Source organism: Pongo abelii, chromosome 22, assembly GCF_028885655.2.
Source record: "Pongo abelii isolate AG06213 chromosome 22, NHGRI_mPonAbe1-v2.0_pri, whole genome shotgun sequence".
NCBI lineage: Eukaryota > Metazoa > Chordata > Mammalia > Primates > Hominidae > Pongo > Pongo abelii.
In genome coordinates, this window is record NC_072007.2 from 22889736 (window position 1) to 22914749 (window position 25014).

Sequence of the window (25014 nt, forward strand, 5' to 3'; positions counted from 1 at the left end):
GTCCCAGCTACTCAGGAGGATGAGGTGGGAGGATCACCTGAGCCTGGGGAAGCTGGGGCTGCAGTAAGCCATGATTGTGCCACTGGACTCCAGCTTGGGCAACAGACTGAGACCCTGTCTCGAAAGAAGAAAGAAAGAAAGAAAAGAAAGAAAAAGAAGAAAGAAAGAGAGAGAGAGAGAGAGAGAAAGAAAGAAAGAAAGAGAAAGAAAGAAAGAAAGAAAGAAAGGAAGGAAGGAAGGAAGGAAGGAAGGAGAGAGAGGAAGGAAGGAAGGAAGGAAAATAATGGTTTTGGTGCCAATAATCTTTGTGGAATTTTGCTTTAACGAAATAGATTTAACTAAGTAGTGACATGATCTGCTTAAGTGTATTGACCCTAGCAATCAGAGGTCTCTGAATCCCCACAATGACTTGACAGTTACATTTGACAAACATTGATTCTCCTATCATACCTACGGCATAGTCGGAATTTCAGAATTCCAACTTTCCCTATGCTATTTGAGCACATTGCTTAACATCTCTAAGACTCGATATTTTTACTCTTAAGATACTACTAATAATAGTACATAGTTTTTATGATATAATGTGTATCAAAAGCATTATACTTTCAGGCAGACAGCAATTTCTCAATAAATATTTGCTAATATTTTAGTACAAACAGGAAAATTGGATTATGATATTTATGACACTGTTGATTCTCCTTCTAGAAACATTTGTTTCTAAAACTTGTTTTCAAGTTAGAGCACTACTTTGTGTTCAAATTGAAAATACTATATGTTCAGATTTTTTAAAAAACAGTATTGCATGAATGTTTTAATAAAAATATTCCTAAATGAGCTTGAGCAAGCAGAACGGGGAGATAAATAAAATAAGGCTTTGTGGCATAGGAGACATTTGGTGGAAATCTTTCAGCTCAACTAAGATTTGAAAAAAAAAGAGAATTTTTATAAAAAATGTAAAGGCAGGATTTACCCTGATGAGCTTGTGGAGAAAATACAAAAGTCTAACATAATTCAAAAGACACTAATCAGTCAAAGTAGTTTTGAAGGAAATATCTTGAAGAGAGATAACATAAAATGAAGATCAGGTATGTAATTATTTTAATAATATATCCATGAGATAAAAAGCATTGGGTTTTTTTATTTGTCAAAAAGGGACAATAGTTTTAAGAACCATTCTTTCTTCAGCCTAAAGAGGATTTTACATTTTGAGCCAGTGACATATTGTGCTAAATAGGATAATATCCTAATTTGTGTCTATATCAACAATTTTGTTCTCAATAAAAACACTTTATTCACACAACTGATGATCATCTGCATTTGATTTAGTGCTGAACTGTCAAAGGGGGGCTAATAAAAACAAAATATTAGAGTTGCAAGCGGCGTAAGTGGAAAATAATGATCATATTCAACTCATCATTACTGAAATAAGAAAACAAAGCAAAAAATAAATAAGAAAAAAATTGACTACATGAACATTTGCTTCTCTCCTAAGAATCAAAACTCTTAATTTTCTGTGGCAAAAAACCATCTGGGTCCATGAACCCACGCAAAAGTCTACTGTTTCTGGGAGATAAGAAGAAGCAAAACACATCAGCTTTCCGATAAGGTTAAGGAACCTCTCATACCATACCCTATCCCACCTGAGACCAGGCAGAGGATCACTGCTTCTGGGGGAGGGATGCAAGAAAAATACTTCTCCATCAGGAGAGGAACAAGGATTGTTTTGGGGCCCAGGATTTTGCACTAATGCAGAGTCGTGCTACTGTGGTAAAGGGTTGGAAAGTCTCCATCCGGTGACCACAGACGAAGGTGCATTGTTCCTATGGAAGGAGAAATAAAAGAGTATGCCCTTATTGTGGGGTTGAAAACTTGCAATGATATAAATCAAAGGTTTTCTACCACTGAGGTGGGAGGAGGGCAAGGTATTATTTCTTCCTCAAAAAACAACACAGATAAGAGACAGTTTGACTCCCACTAGAATAAGAATCAGGAAGTACTAAAAATACCCCTTCTCTGAGTGTCCAGTGATGAAACTGGCTCAAAAATAACATGAATCATCCCTCTGCCCCCAACCTGAATTTTCTGCCTAGTCACACACACACACAAAATGATGTTCTATAGTTAGAGAGGAACAAAAAAGTGGAGCGAGACCCTCCTATGACATATGTGGTAAGGACTATGGAAAGATAACTGTGGAACAGGAGCATTGGCATATGCCCTCCAGAGCCTAAGGCCCCACACAAGGCACATGATATAGCAGCCTACTGCTGGAGAAATCTGAGTTACTTCGTTCACTGAATGTTTCAGACACCGCAGCAAAAACCAACCTTTGTTCCTATCCACACTAACAGCATGAGACAAACCAAAATGAAACAGAAACATAAAACAATCTCGACATAATTATCTCATGATCTACTGTTTTTCTACATCTCATGATTTGCATTTTTGAGAAATTGGAAGACACGTAAAAGCAAGTTAGAAATTTGAGTTATGGGTTATAATATTTTCAAAAGATAAAAAGTCAACAGAATCAAATTCAGAGACAATTCAGATGTTGGAACTAAATGCAACTAATTTAAAATAATAATGATATAAATGTTAAAGAATCTACTTAAAAAAAGACAACATGTATGGAAAAATGAGGAATTTCAGCAGAGATGAGAACAGTAAAAGGCAAAAGCTAGAAATAAGTGAAAGCATGAGAACAGAGATGAAGAATTACAACAGCAAGCTGATTAGCAGACTGGTCATCAGAGCTAAAGAAAGAAGCAGTAAATTTTATGCTATGTCAATACAAATTATTTGAATGGTAGCACAAAGGGTGGAAAGAGAAAAACAAAATAAACCAATGAGCCAAGCAAACAAAATACTCCAGTGAATCGAATAATTCTCTGGTAATATGAAATTGACTAAAATACAATTAATTGGAATCCCAGGAGAGTAAAAACAGAATGTAAGAGAAGAAAAATTTGAAAATGATGACTAAGGAGACCAAATAACCTCAAAAAGATCCAAGAAAGATTAATACAAAATTTAAAGAACGCTAGAATAAACACACTAGTCAAACTGCTGAAAACCAACGATTAGCAAAAATCTTGAATTCAGTCACAGAAAAATAGGAACACTGTAGAGAGATAAACAGAAACAGACATTACAGTGAACTGCTTGTCAGCAACTCTACAAGTCAGAAACCAATGACACAAAATTTTTAAATAACTGAAAAAAAGTCAACCCCCAATCTTATATCGATTAACTATATAGCGAAAATAACAATTAAATGAAGACATTTTCAGATTAACACTGGAAGAGTCCCTTGCTAACAGGTCTGCACTAAAATAAATGTCAAAATCATTTCTTGAGGCAAAAGGAATATGGAAGCAGATGAAAGTTGAAACTACACAAAGAAATAAAGAGTGCCAGAGAAGATATAAAGATATATAGCCCAATTATTTTACATTGCTCTAAAGATAATTGTCTTATTTTTTTTAAAAAAAGAGTAACTTTATGTTATGGAATTCATAATATTTGAGACTATAATGCATGACATAAATAGTATAAAGGAGAGAGGAAAACAGAAATATACATTTTAAGGTTTTTATACCATAGTTGGTATAATACAAATTATAGGTTACTATAATAAGCTAGAATAGGTATTGAAATCTCTAGAGAAACCATGAACATTTTCAAAAGATGGTACATGCATTAATATTTTCATAGAACTTCCAGCTTTTGTTTTTCTTCATTTAATTTTATTTATTTATTTATTTATTTATTTATTTATTTTTGAGATGGAGTCTCACCCTGTTGCCCAGGCTGGAGTGCAATGGCCTGATCTCAGCTCACTGCAACCTCCACCTCCCAGGTTCCAATGATTCTCCTGCCTCAGCCTCCCAAGTAGCTGGGATTACAGGTGCCCACCACCACGCCTAATTAATTTTTGTATTTTTAGTAGAGATGGGGTTTCACCATGTTGGCCAGGCTTGTCTCAAGCTCCTGACCTCATGATCTGGCCCACCTCAGCTTCCCAAAGTGCTGGGATTACAGACTTGAGACACCGTGCTAGGCCCCAGCTTTTATTTTTTAAGGTGGTTGTTGTGTTATTACATGTGAAGTAAGGTTATTCTTAAATATCCATGTTTTGAGAATAATGACAAATTTATCTCAACCTAAATAACATTCTAATATTGAATATTTAAATATTTTTATTATTTTTACTTTTTAACAGAAGTCATTCTAACTGGTGTGAGATGGTATCTCATTGATGTTTTGTTTTGCATTCTCTAATGATTAGTGATCGTATGCATGTGTTAATATGTTTGTTGGCCACATATGTGTTCTTTTGAGAACTGTTCATGTTCTTTGCCCGTTTTTTAATGGGGTTATTTTTTGCTTGTTGATTTGTCTAAGTCTCATAGATTCTGAATAATAGGCCTTTGCTGTATGCATAGTGTGTGAATATTTTCTTCCATTCTGTAGGCTGTCTGTTCAATCCCCCTTGAGAGTTTCTCATGCTGTGCAGAAGCAGCTCTTTAGTTTAATTAAATCACACTTGTCAATTTTCATTTTTCTGGCAATTGCTTTTGAGGACTTACCCATAAATTCATTGCCAAGTGCGATGTCCAGACGAATATTTCCTAGGTTTTCTTCCAGGATTTTTATAGTCAGAGGATGTAATCTTGTGCCAACGGGTCTTAATAATCAAATGACTCCACAGTGAGAATCATTACTCTGAAAAATCGATTTTGTTATAATGATGGAAATTTAAATATTTGAAAGTAAAAACAGATGCCACCTTTTTGCTAGAACTCTACAAGGCAAATTGCTATAAGAGAGGCAGAGGAAACACAATATATATATATATCCAAAATATAATTTGCAGTGAAATAAATGAAAGCACTTTATAAATAAACTTACCCGATTTTACAAACTAACCTGTAAAGGGATTTCTACTAATTTTTCTATTGCCTGCACTGCCCTTTCTTCTTGATCCGATTTATATTTTTGTACTTCACCATGTGTCTTCACCAATGTGTACTTTCCATATGTTTTTTAAGACTTAACATTACTTCTTCCAACATCTTTTTATCCTCTTCAAGTTTTTTATATTCCTGTTGTACTTTTTTCATAGATAATAACTCCTGTTGAATAACTTCTTTTTAGTCAAATAGACATATTTTGAAGATACAGCTTCCAGTTTTGCTGTAAGATCATCAAACTACATTAATAAAATAATATATCTTGATAATGAAGTAGGCTGAGAATAATCTCATACGAAACCAATAACAAATTTTGAAATACATTTACTTGCAATAAAATGTTATCTATAATGTAGATTCTTTAAATGTTAACCCGTACTCAGAAATTCAAGAACAAAGTAAAAGCCACCATGAGTCACAAACATATATTCTTTACTCTCATCATCTTTGCCACACAACTTTTGCACTTGATCTTACTTTTATTTTTCTTATAATTTGTGTTTTTTCCTTCTTAAATGGCTCTAAGTTAACTCTTATTAGAAAGTTTCAAACCCCCTTCTCTCATCATAATGCCCCAAAATTTGTCAAAAAAAGTTTCAGGGATATTATATTGAGTTATTTAGGCCAAAGTCAATAAATGGCTCTTAGAATAAGACTTTGAAAATAATGTAATACTCTACAATAGGCATGGTGTATCATGCATGTAATCCTAGCACTTTAGGAGGCTGTGGCAGAAAGATCCCTTGAGGTCAGGAATTTGAGATCAGCTAGAGCAACACAGTGATACCATAATCTCAACAACAACAAAAAAAAACATGTAAAAAAATTAGCCAGGCATGATGCCTTATGCTTGTAGATCCAACTAGTTGGGAGATTAAGGCAAAAGGATGGCTTGGACTCAGAGTTTAGGGCTGTGGTGAATTATGATCAAACCACTGCACTTCTGCCTCAATGACAAAGACCATATCTCAAAAAAACACAAAATAATCCTATAAATAAGTATTCTAATGCCACAAGCCTTTCCCTAGGCTGTAAATGTTTTATGCTAATTTGAATTGCATTTTAAAAAGTAATGATTCTTGGGGTAAAGGCCATAGAATACAGCACCGAGAAATAAATCCACATATTTACCTTACAAGAAATAAATCCACATTCTTGCGTTACAAGAGCTCCTGAAGGAAGCACTAAACATGGAAAGGAACAACCAATACCAGCCACTACAAAAACATATCAAATTGTAAAGACCATTGACACTATAAAAAAACTGCATTAACTAATGGGAAAAATAAAAAGCTAGCAACATCATGACAGGATAAATTTCACATGTAACAATACTAAACTTAAATGTAAATGGGCTAAATGCCCCAGTTAAAAGACACAGACTGGCAAGTTGGATAAAGAGTAAAGACCCATTGGTTTCCTGTATTCAGGATCCATCTCATGTGCAAAGACACACATAGGCTTAAAATGAAGGGATGGAGGATATTTACCAAGCAAACAGAAAGCAAAAAAAAGCAGGGTTTGCAATCCTAGTCTCTGATAAAACAGACTTTAACTGAAAAAGATCAAGAGAGACAAAGAAGGGCACTACAAAGCAGTGTCATCTGCTTTTCCTCAGACCTCTGCTCCATCAGCCATCAGGTGGCAGCCACTCAGGCTGTTGGAACCTGGCCATCCCTGCTTCTTTGAGTGGGTGAGGTTGGTGGCTGCTCCACCTGCTCCAGGCACACCCTTACAGAGGTGGCTGCTTGCTCTTTGAGCCAGCTTGGCCTTGCCTGGCATGAACAGGCCCTGGGGACCGACATGCTGCTCTGAGTGAGCTTGTCCTGACTTTGTCAAATTCTATGTCTGGCCTGGGCCACAGAAGCACGTGTCCCCTGGGTGGTAATATTGGCTGCTTTCTGGACTGGAACATAAAGTCCTCCACAAGACGACCTGTGGTCTGCCTCTTGGCAACAAAAAAGCCCGCAGTGTCATACGACCCATGAGGCATGGACTGAAGGCCCAAAGGCAGTGCACACCCTGCTCCTGAGCCTGCTGCTCCTTTCCTCTATATGGCTCCATTTGTAGCACAGTTGTTGCACCAAGGCTTGTGCATTTTGGGCAAGGGCAAGGTGACTCAAAGTGCAACCAGCTATCTTTGCACGGATGTGCCAGCAGCAGGTGGACCAGCCACCAACCTCACACGCTGCCAGTCAGGCTAAAAATAAGCTCTTCTACCATAAAGGTAGGGCCACAGTGCCATCTGGTTTTCCTAAGGCCTCTGCTTCATCAGCCATTAGGTGGCACCCACTCAGGCTGTGGGAACCTGGATACCCCGGCTTCCTGGAGTGGGTGAACTGGTGGCTGCTCCACCTGCTCTAGGCGCACCCTTGCAGAGGTGGCTGGTTGCTCTTTGAGCCAGCTTAGCCTTGCCTGGCATGCACAGACCCCAGCTATGGACACGCTACTCCAAGTGAGCTTGTCCTGTCTAGGGTCAAATTCTAAGTTTGGCCAGGGCCACAAAAGGCAGAGTCTCGAGGGTGGCAATCCTGGCTGCTTTCTGCACTTGAACATAAAGTCCTTCTCAAGACGGCCTGTGGTCTGCCTCTTGGCAACCAAGAAGCCCGCAGTGACATACGACCCTTGAGGCATGGACTGGAGCCCCCAAAGGCAGCATACACCTTGCTCCTGAGACTGTTGCTCCTTTCCTCTATATGGTTCCATTCGTAGCAAAGTAGTTGCACTGAGGCTTGTGCATGCTGGGCAAGGCTAAGAGGGCTCAAAGAGCAACCAGCCACCTCTGCAAGGGTATGCCAGAAGCCGGTGGAACAGCCACCAACCTCACTAGCTGCAGGACATGGAACATCAGTTTTTCTACCATAAAGGTAGGGCCACAGGGCCATCTGCTTTTCCTAAGGCCTTTGCTCCATCAGCCATCAGGTGGCAGCCACTCGGGCTGTGGGAACCTGGTCATCCACTTCCTTGACTGGGTGAGGCTGGTGGCTGGTCCACCTCCTCCAGGCGCACCCCTGCAGAGGCGGCTGATTGCTCTCTGAGCCAGTTTGGCATTGCCTGGAATGCACAGGCCTGAGGTACTAACACGCTGCTCCAAGTGAGCTTGTCCTGCCTTGGCACAAATTCTAAGTCTGGCCAGGGCCACAGAAGGCCAAGTCCCCTGGATGGTAATCCTGGCTGCTTTCTGCAGTGGAACAGAAAGTCCTTCTCAAGATGGCCTGTGGTTGGCCTCTTGGCAACCAAGAATCGGGCAGTGCCATAGGAGCCCTGAGGCATGGATTGGAGCCCCGAAAGCAGCGCACACCCTGCTCCTCAGCCTGCTGCTTGTTTACTATCTGTGGCTCCATTTGTAGCACAGTTGTTGCACTGAAGCTTGTGCATGCCCAGCAAGGCCAAGCTGGCTCAAAGAGCAACCGGCCACCTCTGCAAGGGTGTGCCAGGAGCAGGTGCACCAGTTACCAACTAGCGGCCGGACATGGTACATTAGTTCTTCTACCCTAAAGGTGGGCCACAGTGCCATTTGCTTTTCCTAAGGCCTCTGCTCTATCAGGGATTAGGTGGCAGCCAAGGCAGGACAAGCACACTCGGAGCAGTGTTAGTACCTGGGGCCTGTGCATGCCAGGGATGCCAAGCTGGCTCAAAGACCAACCAGCCACCCCCGCAAGGTCTGGCCAGGGCTACAGAAGGCCCCCCGGATGGTAATCCTGGCTGCTTTCTGCATTTGAACATAAAGTCCTCCCCAAGATGGCCTGTGGTCTGCCTCTTGGCAACCAAGAAGCCTGCAGTGCCATGTGATGCCTGAGGCATGGACTGGAGCCCCAAAGGCAGGGTACGCCTTGCTCCTGAGCCTGCTGCTTGTTTCCTCTACATGGCTCCATTTGTAGGAAAGTTGTTGCACTGAAGCTTGTGCATGCCGGGCAAGGCCAAGCTGGCTCAAAGAGAAACCAGCCACCTCTGCAAGGGTGTGCCAGGAGCCAGTGTACCAGTCACCAATTAGCGTCCGGACCTGTACATCCCTTCTTTCACCCTAAAGGTAGGGCCACAGTGCCATCTGCTTTTCTTAAGGGCTCTGCTCCATCAGCAATAAGGTGGCACACTCAGGCTGTGGGAACCTGGCCAGCCCCACTTCCTTGAGTGGGTGAGGTGGTGGATGCTCCACCTGCTCGAGGCGCACCCTTGCAGAGGTGACTGGTTGCTCTTTGAGCCAACTTTGCCTTGCCTGGATGCATAGGCCCCAGCTACTGACACGCTGCTCTGAGTGAGCTTATCCTGCCTGGGCACAAATTCTAAGTCTGGCCAGGGCCACAGAAGGCCGAGTCCCCTGGATGGTAATCCTGGCTGCTTTCTGCCCTTGAACGTAAAGTCCTCCTCAAGACGGCCTGTGGTCTGCCTCTTGGCAACCAAGAAGCCCGCAGTGCCACACAACCCGAGGCATGGACTGGAGCCCCAAAGGCAGCACACACCCTGCTCCTGAGCCTGCTGCTTGTTTCCTCTCTGTGGCTCCATTTGTAGCACACTTGTTGCACTGAAGCTTGTGCATGCCGGGCAAGGCCAAGCTGGCTCAAAGAGCAACCAGCCACCTCTGCAAGGGTGTGCCAGGAGCAGGTGCACCAGTCACCAACTAGCAGCCAGACATGGACATCACTTCTTCTACCTTAAAGGTGGGCCACAGTGCCATCTGCTTTTCCTAAGGCCTCTGCTCCATCAGCAATTAGGTGGCAGCCAAGGCAGGACAAGCTCACTCGGAGCAGCGTGTTACTACCTGGGGCCTGTGCATGCCAGGGATGCCAAGCTGGCTCAAAGACCAACCAGCGACCTCTGCAAGTTCTGGTCAGGGCTACAGAAGGCACCCCTGGATGGTAATCCTGGCTGCTTTCTGCACTTGAACATAAAGTCCTCCTCAAGATGGCCTGTGGTCTGCCTCTTGGCAACCAAGAAGCCCGCAGTGCCACATGACACCTGAGGCATAGACTGGAGCCCCAAAGGCAGGGCACACCCTGCTCCTGAGCCTGCTGCTCATTTCTATATGGCTCCATTTGTAGCACAGTTGTCGCACTGAGGCTTGTGCATGCCAGGAAAGGCCAAGCTGGCTCAAAGAGCAACCAGCCACCTCTGCAAGGGTGTGCCAGGAGCAGGCACACCAGTCACCAACTAGCAGCCAGACATGGACACCACTTCTTCCTCCCTAAAGGTTGGGCCACAGTGCCATCTGCTTTTCCTAAGGCCTCTGCTCCATCAGCAATTAGGTGGCAGTCACTCAGGCTGTGGGAACCTGGCCATCCCCACTTCCTTCAGTGGGTGAGGTGGTGGATGCTCCGCCTGCTCTGGGCGCAGCCTTGCAGAGGTGGCTGGTTGCTCTTTGAGCCAGCTTGGCCTTGCCTGGCATGCATAGGTCCCAGCTACTGACACGCTGCACTGAGTGAGCTTGTCCTGCCTTGGCACAAATTCTAAGTCTGGCCAGGGCCACAGAAGGCCGAGTCCCCTGGATAGTAATCCTGGCTGCTTTCTGCCCTTGAAAGTCAAGTCCTCCTCAAGACGGCCTGTGGTCTGCCTCTTGGCAACCAAGAAGGCTGCAGTGACATACGACCCCTGAGACATGGATTGGAGCCCCAAAGGCAGGACACACCCTGCTCCTGAGCCTGCTGCTTATTTCCTCTCTGTGGCTCCATTTGTAGCACAGTTGTTGCACTGAAACTTGTGCATGCCGGGGCAAGGCCAAGCTGGCTCAAAGAGCAACCAGCCACCTCTGCAAGGGTGTGCCAGGAGCAGGTGCACCAGTCACCAACTAGCAGCCAGACATGGACATCACTTCTTCCTCCCTAAAGGTAGGGCCACAGGGCCATCTGCTTTTCCTAAGGCGTCTGCTCTATCAGTCATCACGTGGCAGCCACTAGAGCTGTGGGAACCAGGCCATCTACTTCCTTGGTTGAGTGAGGTTTGTGGCTGGTCCACCTGCTGCAGGTGCACCCTTGCAGAGGTGGCTGGTTGCTTTTTGAGCCAGCTTGGCCTTGCCTGGCACACGCAGGCCCGAGGTACTGCCACACTGCTCCGAGTGAGCTTGTCCTGCATTGGCCCAAATTCTAATTCTAGCCAGGGCCACAGAAGGAACAAGTACCCTAGATGATAATCCTGGCTGCTTTCTGCACTTGAACATGAAGTCCTTCTCAAAACGACCTGTGGTCTTCCTCTTGGCAACCAAGAAGCTCGCAGTGCCATACCATCCCTGAGGCACGGACTGGAGCCCCAAAGGCAGTGCACACCCTGGTCCTAAGCCTGCTGCTCATTTCCTCTGTGTGGCTCCATTTATAGGACAGTTGTTGCACTGAAGCTTGTGCATGCCAGGCAAGGCCAAGCTGCTTCAAAGAGCAACCAGCCACCTATGTAAGGGTCCACCTGGAGCAGATGGACCAGCCACCAACCTCACCCACTCAAGGAAGCAGGGGATGCGTGTTTGTACCATGCATTTCACTACAAGTGCATTTACCCTAAGGCTGGTGGCCTATGTTTTCTTCTAGGTTTTTTGCTTTTAGGTCTTACATTTAACTCTTTTTATCCTTCTTAAGCTAATTTTTGTATAAAGTGTAAGGAAGTGGCCCAGTTTCAGTTTTCTGCATATGGCTAGCCAGTTTTCCTAACACCATTTATTAAATAGGCAATCCTTTCCCCAGTGCTTACTTTTGTCAGTTTTGTCAAAGATCTTGTGGTTTTACATGTGTGGTGTCATTTCTGAGACCTCTGTTCTGTTCCATTGGTCTGTATACCTGGTTTGGTACCAGTACCATGCTGTTTACGTTACTGTGGCCTTGCAGAGTAGTTTGAAGTCAGGTACTGTGATGCCTCCAGCTTTGTTCTTTTTGCTTAGGATTGTCCTGGCTATGCGGACTCTTTTTTGGTTCCATATGAAATTTAAAGTAGTTTTTTTAATTTTTTGAAGAAAGTCAGTGGTAGCTTGATGGGGATAGCACTGACTCTATAAATCACTTTGGGTGGTATGACACTCAGGCACAGAAATGTCCTTGTGTTAGGCAATACCATTCAGGACATAGGCATGGGCAGAGACTTCATCACTAGAACACCAAAAGCAAAGGCAACAAAAGCCAAAATTGACAAATGGGATCTAATTAAGCTAAAGAGTGTCTGCAGAGCAAAAGAAACTATCATCAGAGTGAACAGGCGACCCACAGAATGGGAGAAAATTTTTGCAATCTATCCATCTCACAAAGGGCTAATATGCAGAATCTACAAAGCACTTAAACAAATTTACAAGAAAATAAACAACCCCATGAAAAAGTGGGCAAATGATATGAACAGACGCTTCCCAAAGAAGACATTTATGCAGCCAAAGAACTCATGAAGCAAAGCACATCATCACTGGTCATTAGAGAAATGGAAATCAGAACCACAATGAGATACAATCTCACGCCACTCAGAATGGCCATCATTAAAAGATCAGGAAACAACAGATGCTGGAGAGGACGTGGAGAAATAGGAACGCTTTTATACTCCTGGTGGGAGTATAAATTAGTTCAACCATTGTGGAAGACAGTGTGATGATTCCTCAAGGATCTACAACTAGAAATACATTTGACCCAGCAATCCCATTACTGGGTACTGAAAGAATAATATATCATTCTAATATAAAGACACATGCACACGTATGTTTACTGCAGCACGGTTCACAACTGCAAAGACTTGGAACCAACCCAAATTCCCATCAGTGGTAGACTGGATAATGTGGTATATATACACTATGGAATACTATGAAGCCATAAAAAAGGATGAGTTCATGTCCTTTGCAGGGACATGGATGAAGCTGGAAACCATCATTCTCAGCAAACTAACACAAGAACAGAAAACCAAACACCGCATGTTCTCACTTGTAAGTGGGAGTTGAACAATGAGAACACATGGACACAGGAAGGGGAACATCACACACCAGGGCCTGTCAGGGTGGGGGGCTAGGAGAGGGATGGCATTAGGACAAATACCTAATGTGGATCATGGGTTGATGGGTGCAGCAAGCCACCATGGCATGTGTATACCTATGTAACAAACCTGCGTGTTCTGCACATGTACCCCAGAACTTAAAGTACAATTTTAAAAAAAGAAATTTTCTTTTAATTAAGCTTTTAATCATAGAACTTGTAAAGAAAATCGTTTTGAGTCTCTTACTACCACATCATAGCTGGGACAAACTGCTGATATTTTAAAAGTAACACAAATATCAAACAGAAAGAACTAGACTTAGGAACCAAACTCAGGTTTCTGTAGTGAACAGGGCAGAATCTTCACATTGGGTTGCCACCATTACTCCTTCAGTTTGGCCTTTGCTAGCAAAAGATGGCCTTGTTATGTAGATGAGACCCTTATAAAAAAAAAAGTTTTAAAAAATTTCCAACTGGATTTTTTGTTTTTTGTTTTTTGTGTGTGTTTTGGGAGTTTTTTTGTTGTTGTTGGTTTTTTTTTTTTTTTTGCTTTTTTTGTTTTTTTGGGTTTTTGTTTTTTGTGTGTGTTTTTTGTTTTTTTGTTTTTTTCAGCCACAGGAGTTTTAGCCATTTCAAATGCCTTGCTCCCCACAATTTGGAACATTCCTTTGGATTTGACCAAGTCAGGAAGAGATGGGAGAAAAGTGAAACAACAACAATAAAGCCCCAAACATAAACAAACAAAAAGAGTTAAGCAAAACAAACAAATGCACAATTCATATGATTACTGAGTGTTCTAATGGTAAGGAGAAATTAAAAGCAGCTGATGGGTAATCTTAAATTTTAACCATTAAGGAAAAACTTTAAGACAAAACTCTAATTCAGCTACTTACCTGGAAATATGGCTCAGGCTGGTGATCGTTCTCTGCCATCTTAGAAGCTGGAAAAAACTTACACTCACCTTCCCTGTCAGAAGCAAGCTGAAACTCAGGAAAGGAGGTGCCTGCTCTCCATTGTCATGGAAGCAGGAAAATTTGCCTTCCTTGTTGGAAATGAGTAAAACTTCTGAAAAGGAGTTGTACAGCAAAACCAACCTTAGACCTCTACCTAATTTTGGGAGATCAGGGACTCTCTGCAGGGGAGAAGCTCCACAACCTCAGCAAATTATCCTATGGGTTTGGGCAATTAAAGCAGCCCAGGTTGGTATCAAGCAATGAGATTTATCAAAGGTCTGGACCACCTTTGTAATGTCCTTCTCTTTTTTTATCTTTGTTGGTATAGTCTGTTTTGTCAGAAACTAGGAGTGCAACACCTGCTTTTTTCTGTTTTCCATTTGCTTGAAATATTTTTCCCCATTCCTTTATTTTGAGCCTATGTATGGCACTGCACGTGAGATGGGTTTCTTAAAGACAGCATACTCCAGTGGGTCTTGGTTCTTTATCCAGCTTGCCCCGTGTCTTTCAATGGGAGCATTTAGCACATTTACATTTAAGGTTAGTAATGGTATGTGTGGATTTGATCCTGTCGTCATGCTGTCCACTGGTTATTTTGCAGACTTATGTGTGTGGTTGGTTTTTAGCATCACGGGACTGTGTACTTCAGTGCGTTTTTGTAGTGGCTGGTGATGGTCTTTTCTTTCCATATTTAGTGCTTCCTTCAGGAGCTCTCATAAGGTAGATCTGGTGATACTGAATTCCCTCAGCATTTGCTTGTCTGAAAAGGATCTTATTTCTCCTTCACTATGATGCCTAATTTTGCTGGACATGAAATTCTGGGCTGAAATTTCTTTTCTTTAATGGCATTTGATGTGGGTTGGGGTGTGTGCTGCACTCCTGTGTGCTGTCAGGACAAGTAAAGCAAAATCCACCTGTGTAAATACACACAGCGAAGTGATGTAGGAAGTTTCCATATAAAGGGCTGCAGTATGGAGAGGTAATGTGCAGGCTGGTGCATGGCTGTAGGAGCCACCTTGCTGCAGCTCTCCACTGATCAGGTATGGTCCACTAGCATGGAAGCTATGGTGTGGGCATCCGAGAGTGCCCTGTAAGCAGGTGTGGCCAGGCTGGGGTCCTGGGAGAGGCAAGTAGACTAAGGAGTGCTGAGATCAGACCAGCCCCATCTCATGTGCAAGACTGCCCAGCCTCCAGAGACCAGGTCTCAGAGGAGAACTCTCTCAAAAGTGAATCCCCAGCACAGCACAGCTGCTCTACACAAATGTGGCTAGACTTCTTTTTTAAGCAAGTCCCCTTTTTTAAAAGGGGAACTCTCGGACCTGATGTCTGCTGGGCAATCTTGCACATGAGATGTGGCTGGTCTGACCTCAGCATTCCTAAAGTGCTGGGATAAAGTGCCTCACAAGGGCAAGTGGACCCTAGAGAGATAGCTGTCCCTGCCTTCTGGGCTCCACATCACCTGACTTGCTGCTCCACCACTTTGCTTATCTCCTGGGTGCTCCATCCCAGAGACATGTGAGTTAGCAATCACTTAGTATAATCAGCCAAGGATGGAGGGTCTGTGCTGTGGGCCCAAGCCAGGGTTCCCTGTCTGGTGATGAGTAGTGGAGGGTGTGTGGTACCCATGGGAGATGAATTGGCTTGTTCTTTGGGTCACTGCAGCTTACTGAAGGTGTTGATATGGCACTTAGGGTCTTTGCTCCCTTGATATATCTTCTGAGGGTAGCAAGGGCAGTTCACTGCAAAGGCAGTGGCAGAAAGGATTTCATTTTCTCCTGGAAGCTCTGTCCAAGGAACTGCCGAGTTGCTACTGGCTTAATAGCTCCAGTGGTGGGCTGGCTAGAGACCCAGCCTAGGAGTACCTGCCCATCAAGTACAGAGTCCGGCGACTTTTCTGAAGGGCTGTTGTAGTATGCTGGGAGTCCCCTCAAGTCCCTAATTGCCTCGTATTTTCCAGGGAAGATGATAGCCTACCCCTTCCTCTGGCAGCTCTGTACCACTGAGATATGAACCTGTTGCCAATCTGAACAAACCTATAAGATGTGGCTGGAGGCAAGTTGAGAAGTCTTACCTAGTCAGGAGGAACAAGAACAGGGACTTGCTTAAAGAAAAAGTCTGGCCACGTTTTTATAGAGCAGCTGTGCTGTGCTGGGGGTTCACATCAGCCCCTGGCCGCCTCAGACACTCTGAAGCCCTAAGGCTGAAATGGCTGGGTCGCCCAAACAGCAAAGATGACCATGTGCTCCTCTGACTCAGGGAGACCTGAGACCTCTGTTGGCCAGAGAACAGCAGTCAAGGTAGCCAGAGACCCTGGTTGAAAGATTTCACTCGCTGACTAGAAATGTGGTCAGGGACTGATTTAAGCAAGAGTCTGGCCACGTTTTCATAGCGTGGCTGTGTTGTGCTGAGGTATCTCTTCTACCCCTTGTCAGCTTGGGCTCTCCAAAGCCTGCAGGCCAGAATGGCTAGTCACCCAAACAGCAAAGGTGGTGGCCTGCCCCTCTCTCCGGGAGCTCTGTCCCAGGAACATTTCAAATTTACACTGGCAAAGGAATGCTGGTGGGGGTAGCTGGAGGTCCCAGATGGGAGGTCCTGTCCAGTGAGGAGGAACAGGATCAGGGGCCTGCTTACAGAATCAGTCTGGCCATGATTTGGTAAAGCACCTATGCTGTGCTGTGGGATCTCTTCTGTCCCTGGTGGATTTGTACTCTCCAAAGCCCGCAGGCTGGAATGACTAAGTTGCCTGAACGGGAAAGATGGCGGCCTGCCCCATCTTTTCTCTCAGAGTTTTATCTTGTTTCATGGAGCTTAACTTTTAGCCTGTTGATTTTACTGTCTACATTAGACTTGTTGAGAAAGAATCTGTAATCTTTTAGGTTAGATAAATGAGAATTCATTGTCTTCTGTAAATAAACCTGTTCATGTCTTGTTCTCTGGAAAGAAGTCTCTTTCAGCTATCTGACTTTGGTCACGATCATGTAGAGCAGTAGCCAGTCTACCATGACGTAATTGAATTTCCATTTCCAGTGTTTCGTTGTTGTGTCTTACACATTGTCCAGTTCAGAATTGAGCATTTTATTCTCAGTTGTCAACATGCTAAGCTGTCCACTGTACTGAAATACTGTTTTTATTAATGCTTCCTCATTGAATTTTTTTAAGGTGTGCACTTTTATCCAACTCTCCTTAAGTCAGAGTACAGGTAAGCCCTGGCTGCCTCCAGCCACTCTCAGGGAGACCAAAAGCCTTCATACACCCCAAGCTGGGGTACAAAAAAGGGAGGCCACGAAGGCTGATCATTCAAAATAAAACAAAATTAAAAAGTATTAAAGGCAAAGATTCAAAAAATTTTGCATTACATAATTTGCATGAAAGCAATGCTATCACCTCCCCTGTGTGAACTAGGGAGAGGACTGGGCCATTCTCCTTAGAGAGAAGTGGGGTGGCTTTTAGAAGGGCAAGGGGCTTCCTGAAACAATGCATCTCACAATATTTGGAATGACTATTGAAAAGAACAACAATGGGCAATCAAAGTCCTCGGCCACATTGTAGATCTTTGGGGGAAGCTCACTCCAACCAACTGCTCTCGCCTTTACCATTCCAGTTTTTAAATCCTGAGTCAAGCCAATAAAAAACAAAACAAAAAATGAAATAAGAAAACAATTAAAGCCATGCCAATCTCATGTTGTTTTCTGCGAAGTTTGGTTTTGTCAAGAAAGGGTGCAATGCAACTAAGTCAGAGTCCACCTAGAAGCATTTGCGGTGGACAATGGAGGGGCCTGACTCATCATACTCCTGCTTGCTGATCCACATCTGCTGGAAGGTGGACAGCGAGGCCAGGATGGAGCCACCGACCCACACAGAGTACTTGCGCTTGGGAGGAGCAACGATCTTGATCTTCATCGTGCTAGGCGCCAGGGCAGCAATCTCCTTCTGCATCCTGTGGGCGATGCCAGGGTACATGGTGGTGCCACCAGACAGCACTGTGTTGGTGTACAGGTCTTTGCGGATGTCCACGTCAGACTTCATGATAGAGTTGAAGGTAGTTTCGTGGATGCCACAGGATTCCATGCCCAGGAAGCAAGGCTGGAAGAGCACCTCGGGGCAGCGTAACCGCTCGTTGCCGATGGTGATGACCTGGCCATCAGGCAGCTTGTAGCTCTTCTCTAGGGAGGAGCTGGAGGCCGCCGTGGCCATCTCCTGCTCGAAGTCCAGGGCAACATAGCACAGCTTCTCTTTGATGTCACGCACGATTTCCCGCTCGGCCGTGGTAGTGAACCTATAGCCACGCTCGGTGAGGATCTTCATGAGGTAGTCAGTCAGTTCCCGGCCAGCCAGGTCTAGGTGCAGGGTGGCATGGGGGAGGGCATTCTCCTCATAGATGGGCACAGTGTGGGTGACCCCGTCACCAGAGTCCATCACTATGCCAGTAGTACGGCCAGAGGTGTACAGGGACAGCACAGCCTGGATGGCCACGTACATGGCTGGGGTGTTGAAGGTCTCAAACCTGATCTGGGTCATCTTCTCGCGGTTGGCCTTGGGGTTCAGGGGTGCCTCGGTCAGCAGGATGGGGTGCTCCTCGGGAGCCACACGCAGCTCATTGTAGAAGGTGTGGTGCCAGATCTTCTCCATGTCGTCCCAGTTGGTGATGATGCCATGCTCCATGGGGTACTTCAGGGTCAGGATGCCTCTCTTGCTCTGGGTCTCATTGCCCACATAGGACTCCTTCTGACGCATGACCCCCATCATGCCCTGGTGCCTGGGGCGCCCCACGATGGAACAGAAGACAGCCCGGGGGGCATCATCGCCTGCAAAGCCGGCCTTGCACATGCCAGAGCCATTATCAATGACGAGCACGGCGGTGTCATCATCCATGGTGAGCTCATTCAATTGTAGAGACTTTAAAAGATTATCATTCTTTTTTTTCACATTTTCAATTTCCTCCAAATATTTCTTTTCTCTTAGCTGGCTCTGATGTTTCATTATGTCTAGTTCCAGTCTTAGCATGGCAATTTCTTCCTGCAATGTACTATTTTCATGCAAGAGATCTTTTTCTTTCTTATAACTAAGAGAAAGCTAAGTAAACAAAGGGAACTTTTAGTTAGCACTCAATAGATTGATATATCATGATTTCTTCTGAAATTAAAAAATAACATCTGTATTTGTATAATGAAAGAATCCCCATAGTGGATATTTAACTGGAAAAAACTGGACAAAACTTCAAACCTAATAGAGTGTAAATTCCTCTAGTGATTTATTTTCCATAGTCTTTAAATAAAGATTTAAACTTTTAGGAATCTGCTCCTGAATTCCTAAAAGTTTAAATATTTATTTAAAGATGATGAAAAATAAATCACTAGAGGATTTTTAAGAATCTCAGAATTAAAAAAAGCCTTTCTCTGAGTTACAAAAAACCCAGAGGCATAAAATATAAGATTAATACATTTGACTATATTTTTAAGATTAGGTTTATATTCTGATATCTAATCTATCAACCACACCATCCTAAGAGCCTTAGCTATGCATATATTTGGACAGAAGCAATTTCTCAAAGTTCTTTAAGTTACTTTTACTGAAGAACATTTTACCGATATTCTACATTTCTAATATTTTTATACTCAGTTATAAGAATTATATTTATTTATAACTTAAATCTAAGCACTGTACCCTTCTACACTGTACACATGTGTATCTAAGCATTGCACTTCTACATACAATACTGAACTCATTTAAGATCGTGATTCTTAAAAGAAGAGGTCAAAAAATATATACAAGATGCAGGATTTTCCCCAGGTCTGCTGATGCTACTTCTAGTGATCCTCCACAAAACCACAGTTACTTCTGTGGTGTAAATATATAAATACAAAAGAAGCCTTTTGTTTCAAAATATGAATGGTAAGTAAGATACAACTTATAGAGATTTTCTTAGAAATCATGAGATTATTTGCCATTGTGATAACTTTTATTTCCTCTTTATAATGTTTGAAAGAGTAGTAACTGTGAAATAGGGGAAATATATGGAACTATTTCTCTAGGAACAAAATACTTATCAATAAATTATCACTAAATGTGTACCATGGCATGTCATTGTTTTCAAACCTCTTTACATTGAAATGAGAAACTACTTGGAGCAAAGTGTTCTTCTCCACAAAAGTAAGGATGATGACATCCACAATGTGGCCTCTGACCCAGCTATACATTTCCTATTTTCCTATCAGTGAAAACAATCAATTGACTTCTCTATTAACATGTTTTTAAAAAACTAATGTCCAAAAACTGGAAAATTTTTTTTTAGTAGCAAAACTTATTTTTGATATGGGAAAATCAGCAATTCTTATGAAAAATATCAAATGCTTCTTCTTTGGATTGAGGCCATTGTGAAGATCACTACTTGACTGTTGCAGGCAAATAGAGTTGAATTAAGAACATGGCTTTATCCTATATGTACATATACAGATACATGACAAAGGATATACAGAATATATACACACATATATATGACTTAAAAATCCTTTATATTTCCAAAATATCGTTTTTAAAAAATATATACACATATAAAAACATTTGAAAATAACTAAATACCTCAGAATTCATTTTCTTTTCAGCCACTTCTATCTGCTTTTCTTCATGAATCAGAATCTCATCTTGTAATATTCCAGTGTTCTGTTCTTCAGAAAGTTGCTTCTGAGTATCATTTTGTTCGTCACTAGAAGAAATTTTAATTTTCATGAAATACTGGAGGTATCCCTAAAATGATCTACAGGGCAAGATGGCGCCATCAGATGTCATTCACACAATGTGTATCTGCACATTATTCCAAGACAAGGCAAAGGGGTCTCACATCTGTTAACCGGGTATCCCCAACCATGCTGGCACCAGGGACTGGTTTTGTGGAAGATAATTTTTCCAGGAACCTGAGGTTTGGGATGGCTCCAGGATGATTCAAGTACATTACATTCATTGTGCACTTTATTTCTATTATTATTAATATATAATGAAATAATTATATAACTCACCAAAATGTAGAATCAGTGGGAGCCCTGAGCTTGCTTTCCTGTGACTAGATGGTCCCATCTGGGGGTGACAGGAGATGGTGACAGATCATAAAGGCATTTGATTCACATAAGGAGTGAACAACCTATATCCCCTGCATGAGCAACTTACAACAGGGTTCAGGTCACACTCTTAGGACGATCTAATGCCACCACTGATCTGACAGGAGGAGGAGCTTTTGCAGTAATGCGAGCAACAGAGTGGCTGGAAACAGAAGAAGCTTTGCTTGCTCACCTGCCTCTAACCTCCTGCTGTGTGGCCCAGGTCCTAACAGGCCAGGGACTGGTACTGGTCTGTGGCCTGTAACTCATACTTTTTATGTTTATTTTTTGGAAACACTTTCCACTTGTATTCTTGATTCTTATGTATTTTATAAACAACTTAGAAATTCCTTTTAGAACAAGACAGGGTCTAATATTATGTTTTTAACATAGGATTTTGAATTAATTTTATCTGTGTATGAGAGAGAGATGTGAAATAAACTCATCGTTAAGCACTTTCCATTTTACTTTTATTTCATGCGTATTAAGAATAAAACTGGGAAGTCCTAGGCAGAGCAATTGGGCAAGAGAAATAAAGGGCATCCAAATTGGAAAAGAGGAAGTCAAACTATCTCTTCACCAATGATATGATCTTATACCTAGAAAACCCTAAAGACTCCTACAAAACACTCCTATATTTGATAAATGAATTCAGTAAAGTCTCAGAGGTTACAAAATTAATGAATACCAATCAGTAGCACCACTATACACCAACTACGACCAAGCCAAGAGTTCATATCAACAATCCAATCCCTTTTACAGTGGCTGCAAAAAAGTGTGAAATACCTAGGAAAATACTTAATGAAAAAGGTGAGTGATCTATATAAAGATAACTGGAAAACACCACTAAAGAAAATAATAGATGACACAAACAAATGAAAATACATCCTATGTTCATGGACTGAAAGAACTGATATAGTGAAAATGACCACAGTGCCCAAAGCAGTCTACACATTCGATACAATTCCTACCAAAGTACCAATGTCATTCTTCACAGAATTATTTTAAAATGCTGACATTCATGTAGGACCACAAAAGAGCCTGAATAGCAACAGCCATACCAAGCAAAAGGAACAAATATGTTGGCATCACATTACCTGACTTCAAATTATACTCTACGGCCACAGTAACAAAAACAGTGTGGTACTGGTATAAAAATAGCTACATAGATCAATGGAACAGAATAGACAACTCAGAAATAAAGCCACTACAACCAAATGATCTCTGAGCAAGGATACAAAAACATACACTGGAGAAAGTACAGGTTATTCAGTAAATAGTGCTGGGAAAAAAAAAATAGCCACATGTTGAAGAATGAAACTGGATCTCTATCTCTCATCATATACAAAAATTAATTCAAGATGGATTAAAGGCCTAAACCTAAGACCTGAAAAAACTGGCCTAGGCAAAGAATTTATGATGAAGACCCTAAAAGCAAATGCAACAAAAATGAAAATAAATAAATAAGACCTAATTAAACTAAAAAGCTTCAGCACAGCAAAAGAAATAATCATCAGAGTAAACCAACAACCTATACAATGGGGAAAAAAATTGAAAATTATGAATCTAACAAAGGACTAATATCTATAACCTACAAGAAACTCAAATCAACAGGAAAAACACAAATAATTCCATTAGAAAGTGGCCAAATTACATGAGTAGTCATTTCTCAAAAGAAGATGTACAAACGGTAAACAAGCATATAAAAACATGCTAAATCTCTCTAATCATCAGGGAAATGCACAATAAAACAACAGTGAGATATCACCTCGCTGCAGCCAGAATGGCCACTATTAGAAATCAAAACACAACAGATGTTGTTGTGGATGTGGTGAAAAGAGAACAGTGATACACTGCTGGCGGGAATACAAATTCATACAAATCTATGGAAAACAGTATGGAGAGTTCTCAAAGAACTAAAAGTAGATCCTACCATTTTATCCAGCATGCTTATTTCTGGATATCTACCCAAAATAAAAGAAATCGTACTCTCAAAAAGACACCCGCACACCTATGTTTACTGCAGCACAATTCACAATATGCAAAGATATGGAATCAACCAGTGTCCATCAACTGATGAGTGGAATAAAGAAAATGGAGATATATACATATATATATATCTCACATCACATATATGTATCATATATATGCATGTGTGTATATACACTCACACATATAAATATGTACATACCTGAGACTGGGTAATTCATACACATACATACCTGAGACTGGATAATTCATAAAGGAAAGAGGATTAATTGATTCACAGTTATGCACGGCTGGAGAGGCCTCAGGAAACTTAACCACCATGGTAGAAAGTGAAGGGGAACCAGGCACCTTCTTCATAAGGCAGCAGGAGAGAGAGAATGGAAGGGGAAAGAGCCCCTTATGAAACCATCAGCTCTTGTGAGAACTCACTCACTATCACAAGAACAGCATGGAGGAAACCGACCCCATGATCCAATCACCTCCCAGCTGGTCTTTCCTCAACACCTGGGAATTACAATTTGACATGAGATTTGCATGGAAACACAAAGCCAAACTATTGGGGGGGGCATCCTTATTTTTAAAATATCTAAATGTCATTATTTATCATTCAAAATAGTAATTTTTATTTGTTATGATTTTGTTTGTAAATAAAATGATCTGGTAAATTTTCTTCACTTTTAACCTATTCAGTCAAAATATATAAAAAGCTAGATTTGCCAGCAGAATATTGTAACTATTTTTTAATGAGATAAAAATGTATAACAATATCACTATTACTGTACAGAGAAAAAAGTGAACATGAAAAAGAATTTAAAAAGACAGAATATGACTATCATAGACATACATGAACTGACAGACTAAAATCTCCTACTGGAGATTATGTTAGGACTTGAGCAAAAGCTTCTAAAAATACCAAAAACAAAAAAAAACAATTATTTTTAAGAAATAAATTATACAAAGAACTCTTCTGGTTAAGACGATGTATCAAAAAAAAAATCTTTGTGAGAGTTATTATTAACCAAGTCATCATAACCAAAACTTTAAATCCACAATTCTGAAATATTAAAAAGTTTCATTTTGAACATAGTTAATGGAAGGCAACTTTTGAACAGAAAATTTCTGTTTAAAGTAGACTCAAACTTAGCAAAGAATTGACCTGCAGCCATGGTAACAAGAAGCCACCCAGAGCAAGTTCAAGATCTAGTCAATCGATCAATGACCATTGGCCTTGCTCACCAACCAATATCAATGTGAGCAGCTGGCCTCTGAAAGACAGCCAAGCAGCAACAGCTGCTCCATCAGAATAGACAGTGCCTGACCAGTATAGTCTTACTATCCGAAGCAAAAAATTCCAACTGTCTTTTTATTTCAAATACCGAAGGTCCATAATCCCTTGGAAAGAATTTGTGAGTCCATTACATTTACCACCCTAATATTTTTTTAAATAAAATACTAGTGGCCAGACGTGGTGGCTTACGCCTGTAATCCACCCAGCACCTTGTGAGGATGAGGCGGGTGGATTGCCTGAGGTCAGGAGTTTGAGACCAGCCTGACAAACAGGGTGAAACCCCATCTCTACTAAAAATACGAAAATTAGCCAGACATCATGGCACACACCTGTAATCCCATCTCCTCAGGTGGCTGAGGCAGGAGAACTGCTTGAACCCAGGAGGCAGAGGTTGCAGTGAGCCGAGGTCACGCCACTGCACTGCAGCCTGGGTGACAGAGCGAGACTCTGTCTCTAAATACATAAAATACCAGTAAAGTTTGCAATTCCTCTGACTCATTTTACCATAAATGCAATTATCATGATTACCAGTAAAAGAATAGTGAATAACCACAATATTGGACATTTCTCCCTAAGTGAAAAAATATTAATATAAAGAATGTAGCTTATTATAAAAAGCCAAAAAATTTTAAAACATATATATAATTACCAGGCAAAATTGTTAAAATGAACCTTGTCAAACATTTTTTAAGTGAGAATCAATCAAACAATATACCCAGGATAAACTCCATTCATTCATTTAAGATTTATTTATTAGGTAGCTACATCTGATAGGCTAGGCCTTTTTCTAGGAAG

At 41.8% G+C, this 25014-nt stretch overlaps 1 protein-coding gene and 1 long non-coding RNA gene across 2 annotated transcripts in view; both read right to left on the minus strand.

The window, feature by feature from the left end:
- The window catches only part of LOC129052404 (uncharacterized), a 34435-nt gene extending 27750 nt beyond the window's left edge, over positions 1 to 6685 (minus strand). The window contains exon 1 of the long non-coding RNA XR_010138859.1: positions 4593 to 6685. This is a non-coding gene — a long non-coding RNA (uncharacterized LOC129052404). The remainder of the gene's footprint in view (positions 1 to 4592) is intronic.
- Positions 6686 to 16296: 9611 nt separating this feature from the next.
- Positions 16297 to 25014, minus strand: part of LOC100457340 (POTE ankyrin domain family member B-like) — a 33267-nt gene continuing 24549 nt past the window's right edge. The window contains 2 exon segments of the mRNA XM_024239399.3: positions 16297 to 18924; positions 20431 to 20554. Of these exon segments, the coding sequence (XP_024095167.3) occupies positions 17596 to 18924; positions 20431 to 20554 (1453 nt within the window). The 3' untranslated portion in view covers positions 16297 to 17595.